Source organism: Rattus norvegicus, chromosome 7, assembly GCF_021556685.1.
Source record: "Rattus norvegicus strain SHRSP/BbbUtx chromosome 7, alternate assembly SHRSP_T2T, whole genome shotgun sequence".
NCBI lineage: Eukaryota > Metazoa > Chordata > Mammalia > Rodentia > Muridae > Rattus > Rattus norvegicus.
The window spans coordinates 66,150,753-66,171,827 of NC_141540.1; the positions used below are offsets into that span (position 1 = coordinate 66,150,753).

The 21,075-nt window shown below is 39.4% G+C and overlaps 1 protein-coding gene across 3 annotated transcripts in view; it reads right to left on the reverse strand.

Annotated features, from left to right (window-relative positions):
- The window catches only part of Lemd3 (LEM domain containing 3), a 66,757-nt gene that overhangs the window by 10,944 nt on the left and 34,738 nt on the right, over positions 1-21,075 (reverse strand). Inside the window, exons 4-12 of one of the 3 annotated variants that reach the window (XR_015624377.1) lie at positions 13,629-13,708; positions 13,397-13,542; positions 12,094-12,195; positions 11,883-11,985; positions 10,965-11,143; positions 10,016-10,097; positions 8,262-8,367; positions 8,086-8,164; positions 6,169-7,883 (exon numbers count right to left, since the gene is read on the reverse strand). Coding sequence is in view for 2 of the 3 variants with exons in the window: in NM_001191000.1 (NP_001177929.1) it covers positions 7,720-7,883; positions 8,086-8,164; positions 8,262-8,367; positions 10,016-10,097; positions 10,965-11,143; positions 11,883-11,985; positions 12,094-12,195; positions 13,397-13,542; positions 13,629-13,708 (1,041 nt within the window). In the remaining variant the exon portion in view is untranslated. Of the gene's footprint in view, positions 1-6,168; positions 7,884-8,085; positions 8,165-8,261; positions 8,368-10,015; positions 10,098-10,964; positions 11,144-11,882; positions 11,986-12,093; positions 12,196-13,396; positions 13,543-13,628; positions 13,709-21,075 lie in introns of those variants that run through there. The other 2 variants (NM_001191000.1, XM_087559012.1) reach the window with 2 other exon arrangements.

Here is a 21,075-nt window from a genome sequence, read left to right on the forward strand (position 1 = left end):
TCAGGAGCCAGAGCAGCCAAAGGCATCTGTAGCTGTCTGGTGACCCGGAGGCTTCGCCAGCAGCACAATCTTCCTGTGTGTACGGGGACTGCCCGTATGTTATGTCACAAAGAACCCTCAGTACATTTCAAAAGGTTGAAGTAACACAAAATATGTCCTTTAAAGCACGTGGCTAAAGTCAGTTAAAACTGATAATGAAATCTGGAGAACTCACCTCTAAGCAAGCAATGGGAGAGAGGGAAGTTGAAATGCTCTGAGATGAATGACAAGGGAGCTACAGTGTCCAAAGCTCACAGAAGGCAGCTAAAACAAGGTTTGGAAAGAAACGCATAGCCTTAAACATTTGTTAAAATAGTAAGACTTCAGATCAATAATCAAAGCATATACCTGAAGACATGAGAACACAGTAACAACAAACCCTACAGAAACATAAAATATAACAAAAAACGGGCTTTTGGGAGGCTCAACAAACTAGATTGGCAAGGGGAAGAAACTGAAGACTCAAATTATGAAAATGATGTTAGGGGCCGTTACAGAAGTGGAGCAATAAGGGAACGTGTGGACACTCCACATACATCAACTGGATGTGGAGGGAATGGGAAATCCTAGTAGGAGACAACTTACTGAATCTGACTAAGAAGAAACATCTGAGCTAACTGAACAAATAAGAAAACGATTTAGTAATAATAATAAACCCACAAATTCTCTGATCCTGATGTCCGTGGTGGTAAGCCCTACCAAACTTCACAGCTAGTCCAAAAAGATGGAAAGAGGATTTATTTAACTCATTCTGTGACGGTCTTATCCCAGTTCCAGAACCAGATGAGACTTCAAAAGACAACTACAGTCTGTTATGAATGCAGATGCTGGAGTCCTCAACTAATACTCTCAGACCAAATCCAGCAACTTAACAAAAAGACTACAATCCGTACTCTTCATTTTCAATGGATTAAAAAACAAAAGTCACATCAGCTTGACAAAGGGAAACATCTGATAACATCCAAAATAAGAGTCCTGGTAAAAAAAACAAAAACAAAAAACTGACAAACTCTAATTAGAAAACATAAACACACACACACACACACACACACACACACACACACACACACACACATGCTGCTGACATCATTGTTGATGAGACACAAGTACAAGAAGGACTCCAACCTTTGGTGGGTGGAGCCGACTAAGAGGACCTTTCACCGGGGTTAAGATGATGGCAGGACACTGGCTTTCTCTCTTCTAGTTCTTAATATTGTTCCCGGCTCCTACTTCCAGCAGCTTGACGTGTAGTGAACCCCACCATCATGCACCACTCTTGCCAAAGGTTCATGTTTGAGACCACTCCATCTTGGACCTGAACCTCTAGGGTCATGAATTAAAGCAAACCTATGCGAACGAAGTGCATTAGGAATTCTGTTAGGGTTGCAGGAAGACAGCACAGACACATGCTCAGTAATGGCGTATCTGCGGATTACAGGGCACTGCTCCTCCTCCTATTGTTCTCCACAATGGTAAGGACGATGACCATGCCCATCAAGTGTGCAGGGTTCCATCTCTCTGCACCCTTGGCAGTACTTGTTCCTTTCAACAGGCTCAGCCAATGTTACTGACTTTAGTTTGCATGTCCCTGATGGCTATTCTTTTCAACATAATGGTTGGCCATTTGAGAAGTATCTGTTGCTATTTTTACCTCGGTTCTTCATCAGGATTTGTGTTTGTTAGCTTTTATGTGAGTTCCTTTTATATTTTGGGTATTAACTCCTTACACAAAATTTAAGGTTTGAGCCGAGGGTGTTATGCACCTTTACATCCGGGCATTCAGGAGGCTGAGACCAAAGGACTGTCAGTCTGGGGCTATTCTCGATTACACAGTGCATTTCTGGGCTACAGAATATTTGTTTACCCTAGAGTGCATAGAAACAAATCAGATTAATGTTCCGAGCATGCACGCTCCCTGTTTATTCTGCAGCTTTCTCCTAGCACACGCTGCTGACTACTGTGCTTTTACAGGGTTCTCACACCAGGTGGCTCCTGTTTCAGTCTGTTTCCTTCAGATTGTCTCAGCCATTCAAGTAAAACTGTCATTTAAATATGGACAAAAAAACTACTGAGACAGACACAGTGGTGCACACCTGTGATCCCAGTGCTGGGAAAGGAGGGAAGAGGGCTTAAGTTCAAGGTTATCTTGAGCTTCAAAAAACAAAACAAAACCCAAAGGAACAAACAAAGGCTGTGCTGACTCTAAATAACTCTGGCTAGTGTGGATGGATATGTTAGCAGTATTTATTCTCCCATCATTTTTACTTACTGTGCAAGTTTTTAAGTTTCTTTTACCAGTGTTTTTTAAAAATTCTCAATTACATATTTTTCAGTTCCCTTATAATGTATTCCTAAGTATTTTACTTTTGTTAGTTACCATGGATTAAACTGCCATCTTGATTTCTTTTTCAAACAGCTCTAGTACATAAAATTACCACCATTTTTTGAACATTAATTTTTTTATCCTGTGACTTAACTAATTCATTAGTTTATTTCTCTATTTTTAGTCAGAGTTGGGGTTTATTAAAGATATTCTGATATAGATTTTAAGGACAAGGTAAGAGAGGCAACTGCAAAGAGAAATACCTGACAGTGTGTCACATCACATCACATGCACAAAACAGGAAGACAGGGAGGGGAAAGACGAAAGGACAGTATTCTACAGGTTCTAGATATGAAGCAGTAAAATTTGAATTATAAGTAGACTGTGATAAATTTGTGATGTATATTATAAACTTTAGTGAAACAAACAAAACCAAAAAGGTCAGAAAGGAGCTAAAATACAATCAAAATGTACCTGATAAAAACCAATGGGGTGGGGTTGGGGATGTGGCTCAGTGGTAGAGCACTTGCCTAGCAAGCGCAAGGCCCTGGGTTCAGTCCCCAGCTCCAAAAAAAAAAAGAAAAAAAAAAAAAAAACCAATGGGGTGTGTGCTGGCGCTCCCCCCTCCCTCCCTCTCTCTCTCACACACACATACACATGCACAGATGTATTTTCATATATATATATATATATATATATATATATATATATATATATATATATATATATGAGAGAGAGCAAAGAATGGAGGCAAATTTTAGAAAAAGAAACACAAAAGGCACATCTAACCAAATCAATAGTCACTTTAAATACCATGCATCTAATCCAACTGCAAGTCCGACTAGATGAGAAGTGTGTGGAAACGTAAGCTGAAACCTGAACACGGAGGTCATGTAAAGATAAAGGCCCACAGCAGGAGGTCACCAAGTATACCGATCTTAACACTGGAGGAATACTGTGAGGATACAAGGAAAACCAATGTGCCCACAGAGATAAAAACTAGTCAAGCTGGAGTCACACAAGACGCTTGCTTTGCTGATCCTGCTTGTTCAAACTGAAGCACAGGTAGCACGGGTGACACTGGATTGTACTACAAAGGTATATCTTGGTAAAGATTCACATTTCAGTCGTTATTCTGAGTTCTTAAGCTTCGCTAGTACAGTTGAAACACTGAAAATTCAAATTAATTTTAATTTACTTAACACTATTTCAACTATAGACCCAGACTTCAAAATATAGAGTATTATTTCTACTTTGGTTTTCTATTATAAGTTATCACTGGCTGGGGACAAAGTTTATCACTGAGAGTCTATCTCTGCTAAGAAACAAAGTATTACATTTATGACATACTGCTGGCCTGTTTTTTCCACAGTAGAAAATCAAACACCAGTTTCTTCCTTGTTATCTAATCATTAAATCTTTTCCATTTCATCTCGTCCTTCAAATCCTTTATTCTAACAAATCATTAAATTGCTCATCTGAACTCTCTAAGTCGGTGTTCAAATTTTGTGTCACACCAAATATCCCAACAGCCTGAACATTGCCTGAATAGAGCCTTGTCTATTTCCTACAATTACCTCAAACTCAGTGACTCATGAACAATGGCTGGAGGGAGGGAGGGAGGAAGGGAGGGAGGAAGGGAGGGAGAGCGAGCTAGCATGCACGCACGCACCTGTGTGCATGTGTTTGAGTGTATGGGCGCCCGAGCATGCATGTGTGTGAGAGACAGTTAACTGGGGTTGGGGTCATTAGTTTGTTTCTTGTTACTTTTCTTTTCCAAGTTTAGGAGCCTGTGAAGTTCCCTGATATCTATTCAAAGAGAAGAAAAAGCAAATCTGAATATAAAGGCTCTATTGGTTTCTAATCAACAAAATGTGTCTATCATGCCGCCCATGGAATTTCCTTCACAGGGATTCAAGGCCAAAGATGAGCATCCAGGATAGCCGGTTTCTTTAAATTACAAGTCCCAGTTAGTTCCTAACTATCCCCAACTCTTCAATACCTGCTTATGTGCATCTCTCCCAAGAGAATGGCTGTCATCATTCTGCTGACATGACTCAGAGAGCTAGTCTAGGAGAAAAGGGTGAAGAACCCATATATGTGACCTATGATTTTCGTGGCCCTGAAGGCTGGGGGTGAAACTGCAAGGGGAATCTCATGACATGTTACACACATAAAGACATGTTACACACAGCGGTTCTAAATTCTGCTCACCTAGAAACTACTTCCTATTCACACTGCAAATACAATATAAGGGAAACCCAAGGAGCCCAAGATGACGGTTGGACACTCAGAGTGCAAGCAAGAGTGCATGTGCCAGTGAGTATGAAGCCAATGAGCTCCATGACATGGCTGCCACATACCAACTCTCATGAGCCTAGCTCAAGGACAGATGCTCTCTCCAGAGAAAGCGCAGGGCAAAGACTTTTATCATTGACAGTAACAGATGCTAGCCTGTCTTACCCCACGCCTTACCTGGTTGGCATCCAAGTTTCTCTGCATCTCAGAACCCTGCCTGGTTCCCTTTCACATTATTACTATAATGCTGTATCCACAGTGTCTTTACCTTACTATATTATATTCTCTTCCTGCAGATGGGACTCCTTCAGGATTAGCCCATGTGTTTTTCACCTCTGTATCCCTGTCTTCCACATGACTAATGAGTCAAATCTTTTTACTTGATTAAAACATCAAAGAAAAAATCTAAACTAATGGTCTAGCAGTTTAAAAAAATCGATTGAGATTGGTTTACAATGGGTTAAGGCTTTAAGTCAGGATGTGTATAACTATTTGCTCTGTTGAGAATTCCTTCTTAAGACAAAACTATCTATCTGAGCTGACTTAGTGACCCAGTTCATTTACATTCTTGTCACCATCTGGTCCAAACACCTGAAAGTTAAATGAAGACATTTTCATAAAGAGAAGCAGAGTTAGAAGACACGATTAGCAAGAATAGGAAGAGGACAATGAGGGTAATAGGGTGAACATACGATAAAATACCATAATGAATCCCATTACTAAGTATAATTACTAAATGCTAGCGAACTGTTGAAGATGCTGAAAATGCATGGTCACAATGAGTTGTCACCTGGGCATGGTGGCTCTCCCTGTAAGCTCGGCACTGGGAAGGCTGTAAGGCAGGCAGGAGGATTCCACAAGGCTGAGGCCAGTCCAGGCTACACAGTGGGATCTCCATCTCAAAACAGCAATAAACATCAAAAAATTAACTTTATGATTCTCCTCCTTAAATACACATCCAACCATAGATCCTTAGATAAAGGAGATTTAAAGATACCTAGTTTCACTGGCAAAAAGAAATAGACACACAATACTTTACATGTTTCTTTAAAACGAAGACGCATGTTTTAAAAAAAAAACCTAGTAAATTTTTAATTAGAATGTTTTCCTTCTTTTTTAAACAGAACAAGAAACAAATTACATCAAAGCAGAACTTTTCAAATACCTACTTACTATACACATTCCCATCTGCCTCACAGGGAGGACTCGTGGTCAGCTTAAGAGTTGCAGGTAAAATAAACTGCGTAATGTATATATTACAGTAATAAATGTACAATGTTTACATGAAATATATCTTAGAAGCAAGAAAAGGATGTATTTGCATCAAAAGGTGACCTGTTTAAATGCCACAACTGTATTTTACATTCACTCTTGCAACAGGTTACAAGATTGGGTCACTAAGCTCAAATAAATCACTATGGTGCACATAAAATACAGGAAGATTGGTTACTTTATATATTATATATATTTATATTTATATTTTAACACGTTAGCATCTGAGACATAGATCGAGAATTTAAAATTTATTCTCTTCAGATAACAAATCATTTATTCTTCATAAACATGGTGCCCACAAAAGCACACAGGTAAGGCACAAGGGTTTTCTGTTATAGAACGGTGTGCATCATGTTTACTTAACCAGAAAACGTGCATTATCTGTGCAAGTTCATGCTGCAAACCCAACGCATGAACTGGACCAAAAAGGAAACTGGACCAAAATAACAATTCAGACTGGTGGAATTCCAGCTGCCCCACATCTTCACCTGCACCAACAAGCATCTGTCTACCTGGCAGCTTAGTTTTCAAAGAGCCAAGTTTTAGGTTACAAGTAAACCTTGATCAGTAACTATTTTGATCTGAAATCATAAGCAGTAATAAAGTAGCTTTACTGAAATAAACGCTGAGGCACAGACCACTGGTCATTTGTGCACGTTCTACATTGCAGACTTGCATGGCCCTGCATTCCAAGGCTCATTTGTCCAGTCCATTCTGCTGCAGCAATGCATGCTGCTTTACACTGCACATGGAACAGGAGCTAACGTTTCTTTAAGCCCAAAACAGCCTGGGGAAATGACATAATCCCTTAAGTACTGTCACAGTCACAGTATGTATAATAAATACAGCTTTTCACAAAATATTTTCCAGTATCTGCCAATTGCTTCTTTATTGCTCACATAAATTTGAACTCATTACAGCTGGTGCCAGAACTTTCACACAAAACCATACTTGGGTATTTTTATATAAAATCTATAAAAGATATTTTAAACATGTATGTAATAATACTTCCAGGTATTTGGCTGCTTGATCATCTATGACTGTACAGCCATTATGTATATATTTGTGTGGATATGTACATATGTACATAAACACACATCTACGCACATATATATATATATATACAGATAGATTATGCATAAAATAGAAAGCTTATTTTACTGCTAATGCAGACATTCTCACAAAACAAGACTTTCAGCTACCATCGGCATTTATACATATATACAAAAGCCAATTTAAGTACATGTACATCCACTTACATATGTATGTAACCATTAAAACCAAATAAACTTCCCCATATCCCAGCGGCAGCAAATGAACCTTTCACAAGCAATAGAAACCTAAGGTTGAAGTGGGAATGAACAGTTTCAGCACAGTGGCCCATAAGGAACTATGTAGCTCACTGTGTACAAACACTCACATTAGTTCACAAATTATGGAAAACACAAAGGCTGCTCTGCCAGACTTACATGGCTATCAAACACTTCTGCAAAAAGATGACCACCATCTCTGAATCGCTTACTATAAAGTCAAGTGTTCCTCATGCACAACCCCAAATGCGCTGGCTTAACTGAGCTCCCAAACGGAGTAAAGCAACTGTTCTACTACTGAGTGTTGCTGCCTCACTGCTGAATCCATTTGGAACCGTGAGATTTCCGGAACTTTCAAACAGCTGTCTTCAGCAATAAAAATATTACATACAAAAAGCATTTTAAAAGGAAGACAGGAAGCCAAATGGGAATTTTCCTATTTAAATTAACAGTCCTAGGAGTGAAGACATCTTTTCAGGAACTTCCTTGAGAATTAGCTAGGCCAGTTCGCAGGCGCAGGTGAGACATGGAGTTCATGTGTTTGTCTGATGGCTTCAAGGGAGTGCTGCACGTAAGAGCCTGGGGGAAGCGGTGGTGGTATCTATCTAGTCGTAAGTATTTTACTGTTACCAATTTTCCTGTTGTAAGATAAAAATAGTACTTCAGATCTGTAAAGTGCTGTTTAGTATTTGTAGAAAATTAACTGTGATAAAAAATGAACACAAAATTATCTAAATTATTATTCAAAAATTGTTAACCTAAAGTGATTTTATTTAAAATCAGGCATGAGCTAAAGAACTATCATCCTTTCCAAATCTCTGCAACAGTCAAATCCCTTACCATCGAACCAGGAGCCGTGCAGGGCTTTAAAAGCCTTCCCAGCATGTCCCGGAGACAGACACTTAACATACACGCAGCCCTGCAACACAAGCAGAGAACAGAGGCAGGCAGAGTGGTCTTAGGTTAATAGCAACAGGCCCAAAACCGCATGCTTCCTATTGGACTGCCGATGTTACCTCACGGGAGTTCCTGTCTACCGCGATATGAACAATGCCGTCGTTATCGCTGCACTTCTCTAAAATTGCTTCTTGAATTGCCAGATGCCAGTGATCTCCTATTTCCCTGGAATTAAGAGAAACAAAATCAACCATGCCATTCCTACACTGCACTCGCTGCAGAGTCCAGACAGCTTGCTATACTTGCAGGACGTTCCGGTTCTGTCCAGACTAGTGTTAATACTAGTGCAGTAGTAGACCAATACTGCTTTCTTATATTTCTGGTTGTGAGCCTAGCCTTTAACGGCTGAGCCATCTCTCCAGCCCCGAATACTGCTTTCTTTACTGTTAATAACATCTAATTCATTCTGGTATCACCTGTCGAGGCACAGGAAAGTCACGAATGACTATGACCAGCATGGGATTAGCAGCTATTTCTCTGTCACGATTTGAAAAAAAACCAAACACCCCACCTCTAGCTGAAAAGCTGTTTGACAGTTGGTGTTTCTGGAACAAGAAGAGTCAGTCCTTTTTTAAAGTCATGGTCTTTATAGCTTTACTACACTCCAGTGGTTAGCTCCAAACCCATGGCTATATAGTTAGGAGGAGGTGGGGAGTGGGAGTAAAACTGGGAGAAGTTAGGGAAGGGATATGAGGGAAATATGATCAAAATACACTGCATGTATATATGAAATTCTCAAAGAATAAAAATATAATTAAAAAAACTTGAAAAAAAAGATTTTTATCTGTTGTATCATTAACAGCTAAGCAGTAACTATTAGAATATCAACTCTAAAAATTCTCACACCTACTAACTAAAATGTATTAGGGAGATGGTTCAGTGGGTAGGAGCACTTGCTCTACAAGCACGAGGGCCTGAGCTCAATCTCTAGGACTTTCTAAAGCTGGGCACAGCGGCTTATGCCTATAACCAGCATGTGGAACAGAGACAATCAGATCCTTAGAGCTTGCTGAACCCAGCCTGGGAGACGCTTCAAGTTCACCATGGAGACATGGACACGGGCGTGCGCACATACACGCACGAACACGTGCAAACACACACACACACACACACACACACACACACACACACGGTAGTGAATTCTACCATACACTACCATCCCCTGGATGTGTGCTGTGGTGATTATGTGGTCAGAAAAGTTCCTCAAATATTCCATTAATAAGTACATATAGAACACAGAATAAGGTGTGACTCTTTGTAGGGTTTTGCTGTTTTTTTGTTTGTTTTTACAGGAACTAGAAATTTCTGCAAGATTAAGATAGTGGGGGCTGGGGATTTAGCTCAGCGGTAGAGCGCTTGCCTAGGAAGCGCAAGGCCCTGGGTTCGGTCCCCAGCTCCGAAAAAAAAAGAACCAAAAAAAAAAAAAAAAAAAAAAAAAAGATTAAGATAGTGTACTGAGGTGAAAATGTTAACAAGTACATATAAAATGAATGTTGCATTTATAGAGAGCATTGTTGTTATTAATCTACATTCATGCATTTATCTGTTAGAAGAGTCACACTCAATACAGAGATATACAAACATTTTACAAGTCCTTATTTTTGTGTGTCAAAGATCAAATCTTTGCTTGGAATTTAACAAAAGGGGAAAAGCACAACATTTTTAAATTATAAGTTAAAAAAGTTGTAAATTAGACACACAGCAACACACACACACACTCACACACACACACAGTCACACACACACACACACTGCACTTTACACCGAAATACTTCAAATAAAAATCATGCGCATGCCTGATCATAATACTTACATAACTGGGTCAAACATATTCCGAATCTTTAAACATGGCGTCAAACTATTTGGTGGTGAATTTCTTCTATCTAAATGAAATGCTACCAAGAAAAAAAAATGTTACTTGCCATTGTTCCATTTTGTTGAAAGACAATCATTGAGTTCATTAAAAAATTATTTGTATGCTTTAATGAGGCAGTTCCTGTGTAAAGGTGGATTAAGATAGTCATTAATATCTAAAGTCAACAGTTCAATGGGAGAAACAGACAACTGACAGTTATCTTCCAGGGATTAGAGTTGTGATAAATCAAGAAGAAAAAAGGGAGACTCTTTAGTAACATCTCATCAGTGTAAGGTAACATTCCCCAGGAAGTGAAACTGACTGAGTGCTAAGGGATAATAAATTAAAGCAGTGGGGCAAGGTGAGTCACAGGACATTTTGGGTGGAGATGGCTTTGTACACAGCCCTGTGACAAGAAGGGGAAGGCAGATTTACGTGACTAAGTCTTCTGAGTGCTGTATGCATTTTACTACATCTCTTCCGAAGCTACACACACTATCAAGAAAAGCATGTAAGGACACTCACTACAAGAGACACTTGGGAGGGAAGAGGTTCAGGCAAAGGCGTCTTAGAGAGAAACAGACATCCTTGCTGTGTCCTGAATATATATTAACAATGCCTGTGACGCCTGTGACAACATGACAATGATCCCAGGAGTCTACGACAAGAATCAGAGTTACAGCACTAAGCATCTTTGTTAGACAAGAGGCAAAGTCAAAGAAACACTAGTCTCCACTGCTGTAGACAAAACAGTTAGGTTTTAACATTTATTCCTTCTACGGGGTAGAGCAGGAAACCTTTGCATTCACCTATTTTCAATTACAATTTGCATACACTGTTTCAATTACATATATATCATATATGATGTATATATCTTCGGTTTTGCTTAAAACTTAAAACTCCATACCTTGACCTTGCCATACTTTAGAGGGTATGACTGACGTCTTGTCACAAGATGCAGAAGGCTGGACCCACCGCCAGACTACGAAGTCTGCACCACCCACTCTTCGAGTCTCTGTTCGCACTCTAGACTCATTAGCAGCAAGGAAGTCAACAGCTCTTTCCCACACTTTCTTCATCTTTTTCCTGTCACACAAACCAAACAACAACTTTCTTTTTTTTTTTTAAATTAATCTTTTTTATTATCTTTTAAGATTTATTTATTTATTTTTATTTATGAGTACACTGTAGCTGTCTTCAGACACACCAGAAGAGGGCATCAGATCCCATTACAGATGCTTGTGAGCCATCATGTGGTTGCTGGGAATTGAACTCAGGACCTCTGGAAGAGCAGTCAGTGCTCTTAACCACTGAGCCATCTCTCCAGCCCCAAACAACAACTTTCATCTTGGCTTCTCCTCTCCTGGAAATGTTAGTAACTGAAGGGACGGTTACCGTGAGCAGCTGCTCTTCATGGAGATGAAGATGTGCTATCAGACTGAGGAGCTATCATACTTTTCAGAATATGGAAATAGGAATTTTTTTTTCATTTTCAAAATGTCAGATTTTAGCATTCATTTAAAAAGCTTCAGAAATAACAACCTAAGTACTTAAAATATTACTGAAGTCATAACTAGCCTTTTCTGTTTCTTAGTTTAACTTTTCCCTGTCCTATGGTATAAAGAGGAAGGAAGGCTGACAAGCAGGAATAAACATATGCAGGAACGAGAATGAGCTACAAACCAGGTGTCTTACTACACACTGAGATCAGGAGGAGACCAGAACTAACGCTGAAAGGAGGGGGTGAAGTACTTTAAAATTCTCAATAAAATCCAAGTCTCCCACAGATGCTACCTTCTGATTCAAACCGTATTGATTTACACACCTGTCCTGGGGCTGTATTAGGGAATCTCGAACATGTGGAATAGGCATGTAAGGCTGTAAGTCCTTAGTTTCCTGACAGGCTTCATTATGACTTCGTAAAACATCTGAAAATGAACGAACAACATCCTTACAAGTAGTCAGCTGCTGACGGCCATGCTGCAGCTCTGTGGGACAGGACTGCTAGAGACAGATAAGCATTTTACACTTCCTACCTATGATCTTCACCACCATGTCATACATCTGCCTTGTCTCTTCTTCCTCCTTCGTCCAGCGGTATCTCATATAACGGAGGACAGCACAGACCAGGACTACACCTGCAACATTCAGGGCTCGGTTAAGGCTGTGCTTATTGTCAGTCAGCGACATGATAGCTACTAACAACGACCCTCTCCACCAGCCTGAGGGAATAATGGCCTGCAAAGGTCTGAATGTAACAGTATAATAAAGCCTTATTGATATTTAGAAAGCCTTATTACTACTTTCCCAAAATTTCACCCCTCTTTAAAACAATTCTTCCATTACATTAACAGATAAGTATTTAAATGCCTATTACTAAAAATAAAAAGTAACTGCTTCAGACTTTTCACCTTTCCACACTCAACTACTCAAAACGTGAGCTTTATTAAACATATTAAATATTAAACTGAATTATGTTTAGAGTGCTAATAAAAGAAAACAGAATAGTTTATTTCCTATTATAAAATTATCCAAGAACCTAAGTTTAAAAAATTGTTTCCCATAAATAACATTTTAAACCAAAAATTTAAGGGTTTACTTTATTTAAAAGCTCAAACTCAGCCAGGCATGGTGTCCCATGCATTTAATCCCAGCACCCAGGAGACAGAGGCAGAGTATCTCTAACTAAGTTTGAGACCAGGCTAGTTTCCAAAGTAAGTTCCAGGACAGCCAGGGCTACACAGAGAATTCCCTGTCTTACAAAAAACAAAAAGAAGACTGGGGGTGGGGGGTGGGGAGTGAGGTTGAACTTTCCCACTCTGCTTCCCACAGTAGGTCTCCACACACATACTCCTATACGTGCTCCTTGTATGACATTTTCATGACAAACTTTTCTCTCTCTTCTTAGGCTACTATGTTCTAAGCCCTTGGATCCACAGTTGCCATAAATAAACCCAACGTTGCTGTTGTCATTTAAACATGAAGATGTGTCCTCATACAGCAGCCCGGTCAGCTGGCAGCACTGGCACAGAGCTATGGGCATCTACAGTGGGACCTAGCTGCAGGAAATAAGTCACTGGTGCAGGACTTCAGGAGGGACACTTGCCTCCGGCCCCCCTTTCCTGTGCTCTCCTGATGGACTGGCAACTCTCAACTGGGAGTTAAAATAACCCTTTCTTGCTGAGAGTTACCTGTCAGGTATTTGGTCACAGTCACACAAAAGTAAACCAGAAACGTAGTGAAGACTCCTGGATGTCATTTCCAACATCGGCTACAGAAGCAGGGAGTGAGCTCTGGGTCGGCTCTGGCAGTCCAGGAGCTGGGATCCTAACAACTTACCTAAGCACAACAGCAGTAACCTATGGGTCACGGTAATGAAAGCACGGCGGAAACGGCACCAGAACGGCATCTGTGGTCTGGTGGACTGTAAAAACTGCACATCGGTTATGTTTGTCAGGTCTTCCTCAGGTCCATAACCAACACACCTATTCAATAATTAAGGTAGAGATTAAAATGTAAAAAACCACTTCTTACAATACGAAATCATCAAAGTGTAAATCAAATCCTGTACCTTATTCCAACATCTTTCCCATTTTTAAAAATCCACAGCAGTGAAGTGTTAAATACATCTTCATACTCAGGACCTAAATCCTAACAAGAGAAATAGAGAGGGAGTCTCAGTAGTCCTGTGTAAACTGTCATATAAATAACATGCTTTGTTTTTATTTCAACCATGCAAACAAGATACTGAAAACATATAACTCGGTACTAAAAAAATGAAAAGCCATCATCATCTTCTCGTGATTCCAATATAACCACTCTTAATACTATGCTATGCTTTCTTTCTGGCTTTATTTTAATTAGATTTTAGTTATTTGTTAAGTTTACTTTCAAATATCATTGTGAAAATGAATTAATTTTACCTTTCATAAATGGAACAGTATTTTCAAATACGCAAATGGCAAACTACTGAGACTTGATTAAAATTTTCAACAAGTGAAACCATTAAGCCCATGAGCTCAAAAATGTTCATTGTAACTAATTATAAATTCAAACTTCCAAGAAAAAAGTATAAATTAGAAAAACTCACACTTGTTACATAAGTTCGCAGTACCTAAAAGACTTCACATATTTAAAGGCTTTTCATATATTGATATGACATTAACACATGTGACTTTGATACAGTGTAACAGAAAGATGTTAGCAACTCAGTAAACCAGTATTTTTCAACCCAAATTTTGCAGACATTAATCCCACAGAGGTAAAAGGCCAGCCCAGTCCAAGACAGACCCAAGGACTTTATGAAACAGGACATAAAACTTTACCAGCAGTGGCAACTACTGCTTTTTAACATTACTACTTGACTAGGGAGGTGGCTCAGAGGGCAGGAAGCCTGACAGCCGTGAGGAGCAAAGTTTAGATATCCAGCACCCATACAAAGGCCAGGAATACTAACACACACAGGTAACCCCAGCACCTGGGGGATGGGAAGGAGTAGGGGTGGAGGCAAACGCTAGGGCACACAGACCAGTCAATTTAGTCAGAACACCAAACTCCATCTTCAGTGAGACACATCTGGTCTCCAAATAGAAGTTAGAAAGGGGGGAAGAAAGATACTCAAAACACGCACGCACGCACGCACGCACGCACACACGCCTTCTACTACGACCACTACTACAACTACAACAACGTTTGATTTGGTATCAAAGAAGAGTATCAGCAACTATCTGAAAAAGGTCTTTAAATATCTCACGTAATTATATATTCATGTGAGGTTGTATTTTCTTGACATACTTCAAGCATAACACCATGATACTACACTGAACGCAAAAGAGAATCTAGTTTCCTTTTAATAAGCCAGACACTAAAAGCTTTAGTTGAACAACCTGACAACTGGAGTTTGGTCTTCAGAAGCTATATAAAAAAATCTAGATATAGGGGGTACATTTAGGATGGAAACTACTGTAATATGGGAGGCAGAGACGACACAGACCCACTGGGAAAGAAGTGGGCCAGCTAGCCTGGAGTGTACAGGGCAGACAGAAGAAACCAGGTGAACGCTACTCTGAGTCAACTTCGCCTCCACTCCTGTGCTGGCACACAAACACTACATTTGTATTTTTGCCATGTAGAAAGTTCGTTATTATTTTAAATGAATAATTTTTTTTCTTTTTTCTTTTTTTCGGAGCTGGGGACCAAACCCAGGGCCTTGCGCTTGCTAGGCAAGCGCTCTACCACTGAGCTAAATCCCCAACCCCTAAATGAATAATTTTAAATGTTTTCAGTTTTAGTTACTAATGTGATAAAATGTTTAAGTGTATACTAACACATTTACCACATCAGCCAGTCAGTCACACCTACACAGCAAGATTTTGCCTGAAAAAAGAAAATATATCCTAAGAATATAAATTTATATATATAAACATACAAGTATATGTATTTTCCACAAATAAAAGCAATTTAAGGTCCTAAAAATGATAGAAAATCCCAAAGCTTAATGACTGGTAGGGATGGGCAGGTATGTTTGTTTGTAATTGTGTGTTTTATGTGCATGGTGTGTGCATATGTGTATGGGGGTATGTGCACATGTATATAGTGGATATGTGAACATTTGTATAGGGGGTATGTGCACATGTGTATGGGCGGAATGTGCATATGTTTATGGGGGTATGTGGGCGCATACATGGGTATGGGCCTGTGCATGTAAAGACCAAAGGTTGATACTGGGTGTTCCTCAAAGGCTGTCCCCCTCTATTCTATGAGACAGGGTCTCTCAGTAACCCTGACATTCACTGACTATTAGGACTGAGCAATGAGCTTCCATGTAACCGTCTTCACTTGCTCCTCTTCCCACTACCACCAAGCATGGGGATTGCAGGCAGGAGCCACTGTGCCCAGTTGTTAATGTGGGCTCTGGAAATCCAAGCTCAGGCCCCCATGCTTGTGCAGCAGGCACTTTACCTGCTGAGCCATCTCATAGCCTGAGAGTACACTTAAACCAAAATAATCAAAGTATCAATGGCACGACATTGTATCTTATATACTAGTCTATAATTACATTTATCATGGAAAAAAGAATGTCACAAAACACACAGAAAAACTCCCTTTTTCAGCCAATTTGCATCCACTGTATGTATACTTTGCACTTTTTTCAATACACAGAGAATATCCAAACGCTGTTATATACTTTCTCCCTCTGGTGCTAGAAATCAAAAAGCGGGACCTTATGCATGCTGGGCAAGTCAATCTATCACTGTTCACCCAAACCTATTCAATTTCTTAAACATATTTTAAACAACTTATTTTTTCTTTCTTTTCTTTTTTTTTTTCAGAGCTGGGGACCGAACCCAGGGCCTTGCACTCCCTAGGCAAGGGCTTTACCGCTGAGCTAAATCCCCAACCCCTAAACAACTTTTAAAAAAAATCTGTTTATCGTAATAGAATATATATGTAACCATGATCCACAACACACCAGCTGTTTTGGTAGGAACTACAAACATAGCACTAAAGCGAGCAGCCAAGGTTTCCTATGCTAACAAAGTTATCACTGTATGCACTTTCCAGAGTGCAAAGGCTACATTTTAAGTTTTAGAAATCTCTTTTTAAATAATTTTAGAAATGCCCATTGAGGAGTTGGGTATTTTAGCTCAGTGGTAGAGCGCTTGCCTAGCAAGCGCAAGGCCCTGGGTTTGGTCCCCAGCTCCGAAAAAAAGAAAAAAAGAAAAAGAAAAAAAAAAAAAAAAAAGAAATGCCCATTGAATCATTACACCAACAGATTCTTCAAGGGAATTTTTGTCATCGGGTCATACTTACACTTCCCAATTCACTGGCAAATTCGCCTTTAATATATCCAATCTGCACATATACAACTGTACAAAGCATGCTAGGGACTGCACATGACAGACACCAACCTTTCATTAGCATGTGTAAAATAATAAAGGTAACTACAGGCCATCTGCTTGGATTTGCTTTATAGAGCAGTAACCTTCATCTCCTTACCACCATCTCACTGAGTCTTTAAACAAAAGTCTTATCTATTTTTGAAATGGTCTAGCTATTTATTCAGTCCTGGCTGGCTGGTCTCACAACTGAACCAAACGACAATGCTTTTGTACTTTAAACTTTTTACATTTGAAGCATCTGACAATAGCTTTAAAACATAAATTTTCGGCAGCTATTTTAAAAACCAAGTGCACCTGGAAAGGGTATCGTGTGCAAATGCACATGAATACACACGTATATCAAGAGAATCCAGCCGAGACTTAGAACTCTGATGTGGAGAGCTCATGCAAAGGATGCTGCAAGGTTGAGACAGCTGCATGGCCCTCCATAGAGAACAGTTTACATTTTAGATGCTATATGCTATATACCAAGAAACAATACTGAGCCAGCAGATGATGGATCTTTAATCCCAGCACTCAGGAGGCCGAGGCAGGCAGATCTCTGAGTTGGAGACCAGTCTGGTCTACATGGTAAGTTCTAGGACAGCCAGGGCTGCACAGTGAGACCCTGCCTAAAAACTTAAAAAAAATAAAAAAAAAATAAAAGGATTAAAACCAAATTTAACCATTGATTCAATGGGAATTTGATTTTTGTATCAAGCAGGTCTGGGACTAGATCCCAGTTCCATTACAAACTATGTACATACACTTAGTGAGATGTTTGTTATCTGTGAACATATAGCCATTTTAACAGCCACTTCAGAGTGTTCCTAACTTTAAAGTGTAAACTGTTTCTCCACATTGGCACTAATAGGTTAAGGACCATGCTGGTCATCAAACAAGTGCAACAGTGGAACACAGAGGACAGACTCTCCTCCTACTCCTAGGCTGATCACAGTCTAGCCAGGTGACTCCGGTATTACACCTCTAGGCTTTAATTTGTCCATAAACTAGGTTTCCTGTCATCTACCTTGCTGGATGAAGAAAAAACTGAGAGCAGCACATGGCATAAACTGAATACTTGATAAAACCATATTATAAAAGTCTCACTGCCTCACTATTTAGAATACTTTTACCAAATTTCTACTAGAAGATTTAACTCTGCATAAATTAAGATCAAAATAAAACCAAACTTAAGGGAGTTTGGTTAAATGTGTAGAGATGGAGCAGACATCACATTTTCAGAAGCACGAATCACCAGAAGAGAGAGTTTTCTGTTCATAGTAATCTTCCCTGTCATGGGCCTCTTGAGAATACTTAATTTCCCACATAAAACTTCATCAACAACGATCAAGGTGCCAGGCTAAATACAAAACTCTTTTCTGGCCAGCACCTGGCACATTTTCAGAGATCTACTTTCCTACTAGGTTCTTCACAAATCCTAAATATTGCGTACTGTGTTGAGAGTTAATCAGGCTTTGAACGCAACTTAGAAACTGAGCCAGCCCTCACCACACAGCCCACAGGAATGTCATGAAGTGCTCCAGCCCCAAACACAGAGCATGTACTTCCTAAGTGCTCCACCAGAGGGACCTCTTAACTTTACAAATAGTAAGCTGGCTTTCACTACCGAATTATGAAAAAAGCTCAATAAAAGCACTAGCTAAGACAGAACTATATTTATATAAATAAGCTGATTAAAACTCCTTTTGAAGGAGAAAAATAAGGAAAATGATGATAAAATATAATGAGTCAAAGTCAACCAAACAGAAGCACAGTGTTGGGACTTATTTACCAGGCACTAGAAGCCAGGGAAGTAGCTGAGCCTCTGGGGGAGTGGTGGGAGTGGCTGCTTCATTTGCTGCTATATCCAAAGTGTTCCCTTTTTGAAGATGAAATCATAATATAAATATGTAGAGATGAAATGTACAAGATTTCTCCATAAACAGAAAGCTTGCTGGGTATACCTTACAATCACTGTTTGGTACCAAGTAGAGTTTCTTATACATAGATAAAATAAAAAAACTGGGGCTAGACTAGGCTACAACTGTCATTCTAGATTAGGAAGTAATATGAACATTATCAAAAGCATTTTATAAAGCTCATGCTCTTTGAAAAAGTTATTTCCTTTCAGGATTATTTCCTAAGGAAATGACTAGAAAAAAAGTCAATGCACTTTAGTTACATAACAAAAATATTATCCAGCAATTAAAAAAACCTCAAACTGTTTAATGGGAGAGGCAAATGTACATACTTCTATGTGTAAAAAACATGAATATTATAACAGGAGATATTTACAGTCATACAAATTTTAAAGATACATTTTAAAAGACTAAATAAAGAAAGCTAGACCAAATACTATTGGAGGTTACTATTGTACAGTGAATTTAAAAGTTTTCCCTTTATTTCTCATGAAAATTAAATTATGATGGCAATTTTTATTGAAAATAATACAATATTTTAAGAAATACTTAAGAGAATTGTCTAGAATTTGAGACTTTATTTTTAGCAAAAAAAAAAAAACCCTGTTTATTGATGGGGAGGGGGTTGGGGGGTATTTTTGGCAGCTGTCTAAACAGCATCTATGATGTGATATAACCATTATATATTTCACAGCCTGAAAAATGAAACTCAAAAAAGACTAACAAAAATAGATGTGTATACACATGAACCTAAAGAATGTTAATATTTGAAAATAACTTTAAGAAATGGAATCTAGAATCTTTTATAATATGTAGCAAACAGTCTAGAGTTAAAAACAAAAGTGAAACCTCAGTCCTCAACCTAGAACAAGAAGTGTGAACTGGGGACACATTGCAGAGAGTGCTAGCAAGGCCTGGGTTTGATCTACTAGGCTCAATCCTCAGCACTGCAGAAAGAGAAACAAACAAACAAAAAGCCGACAACAACAAAACCTAGACTAGACCAAACCCACCACCACCAAAATCCGACTGTTTTGAAGTATAAAATAATTCTAGGAAAAACATAAAAATACAAACGACCAGGTTCCATTCACAGCACCAGCATGGCAGCCAACAGCCTGCAATCCAAGGGGATTCAGAATGCCCTCCTCTGACCCTAAGGGTACCAAGCACACCAACAGTGTGCACACATGAACAAATGTAAGCAAGCCACTCACATACACAGGAATACGTACTTTTAAAATTCTACTTCCAGTATTCAGAAAGGTTAATGGGTAGCACAAAACACACAATGCTAGAATCTGAATCTAGGTCTAATCTTGACCACATGACATGGTGGCTGCATCTTCCTGTAATGAATATGAAAATTATATATTAGACTATAAACTCAGTCCACTTTTACCTGGGGAGTCCATTTTAATCCCAGTACTCATGAGGCAGAGGCAGGCAAATCACTGAGTTCAAGGCCAGCCTGGGCTACAAAGTTAGTTTCAGGCCTGGCCAGGAATAGACAAGAAATTCTGTCTCAACAACAACAAAAACCCCACCTCAGTCTACTTTTGATGACAGGCATGTATAACAGAACAACTAAAGTTAATTAAAATTGTAAGTGTTCAAGAATATACAAAAAAGAGTCAGCAAACCATATCATTTGATATTATTCAGTTAGCAGAGGTACATTAAAAAAAGAACAAAAAAAGACAAAGTGTTTTACTACAGATATTATGGAAGCATAAAATGGAGAAAAGGGAAGAAAAATAAAATATAAGAATCAGAAAGTCTCTAAATTTGGGTAAGGAATTAGACATTCAGATCGAAGAAACCCAACAATGTTAAATCTGAATAAGGGGAATGGGGAGACACTGCCGCCTTCAGGAGTGGGGAGATGGCTCAGCTGAAGCGCTTGTTTGCATGAGCATGCAGACCTGAGTCCAGATCCCCAGGATCATGAAAAAGACAGGCACGGTGGCACACGCCTGTACTCTCAGAACGGGGAGGCCGAGTCAGGGGTGGGGTGGGGTGGGGGGTCCCTGCAGCATGCTGGCCATGCAGCTCAGGATTCATGGAGAGCCTGTCTTTCAAAGTAAGAAGATTGAAGACACTCAGTGTTGACCTCTGGCCTCCCATCCCATGTGTGAGCCTGCACATCTACCCACACATATGCACACATGTCCACACATGTCTACACATATGCACACATGTCCACACACATACA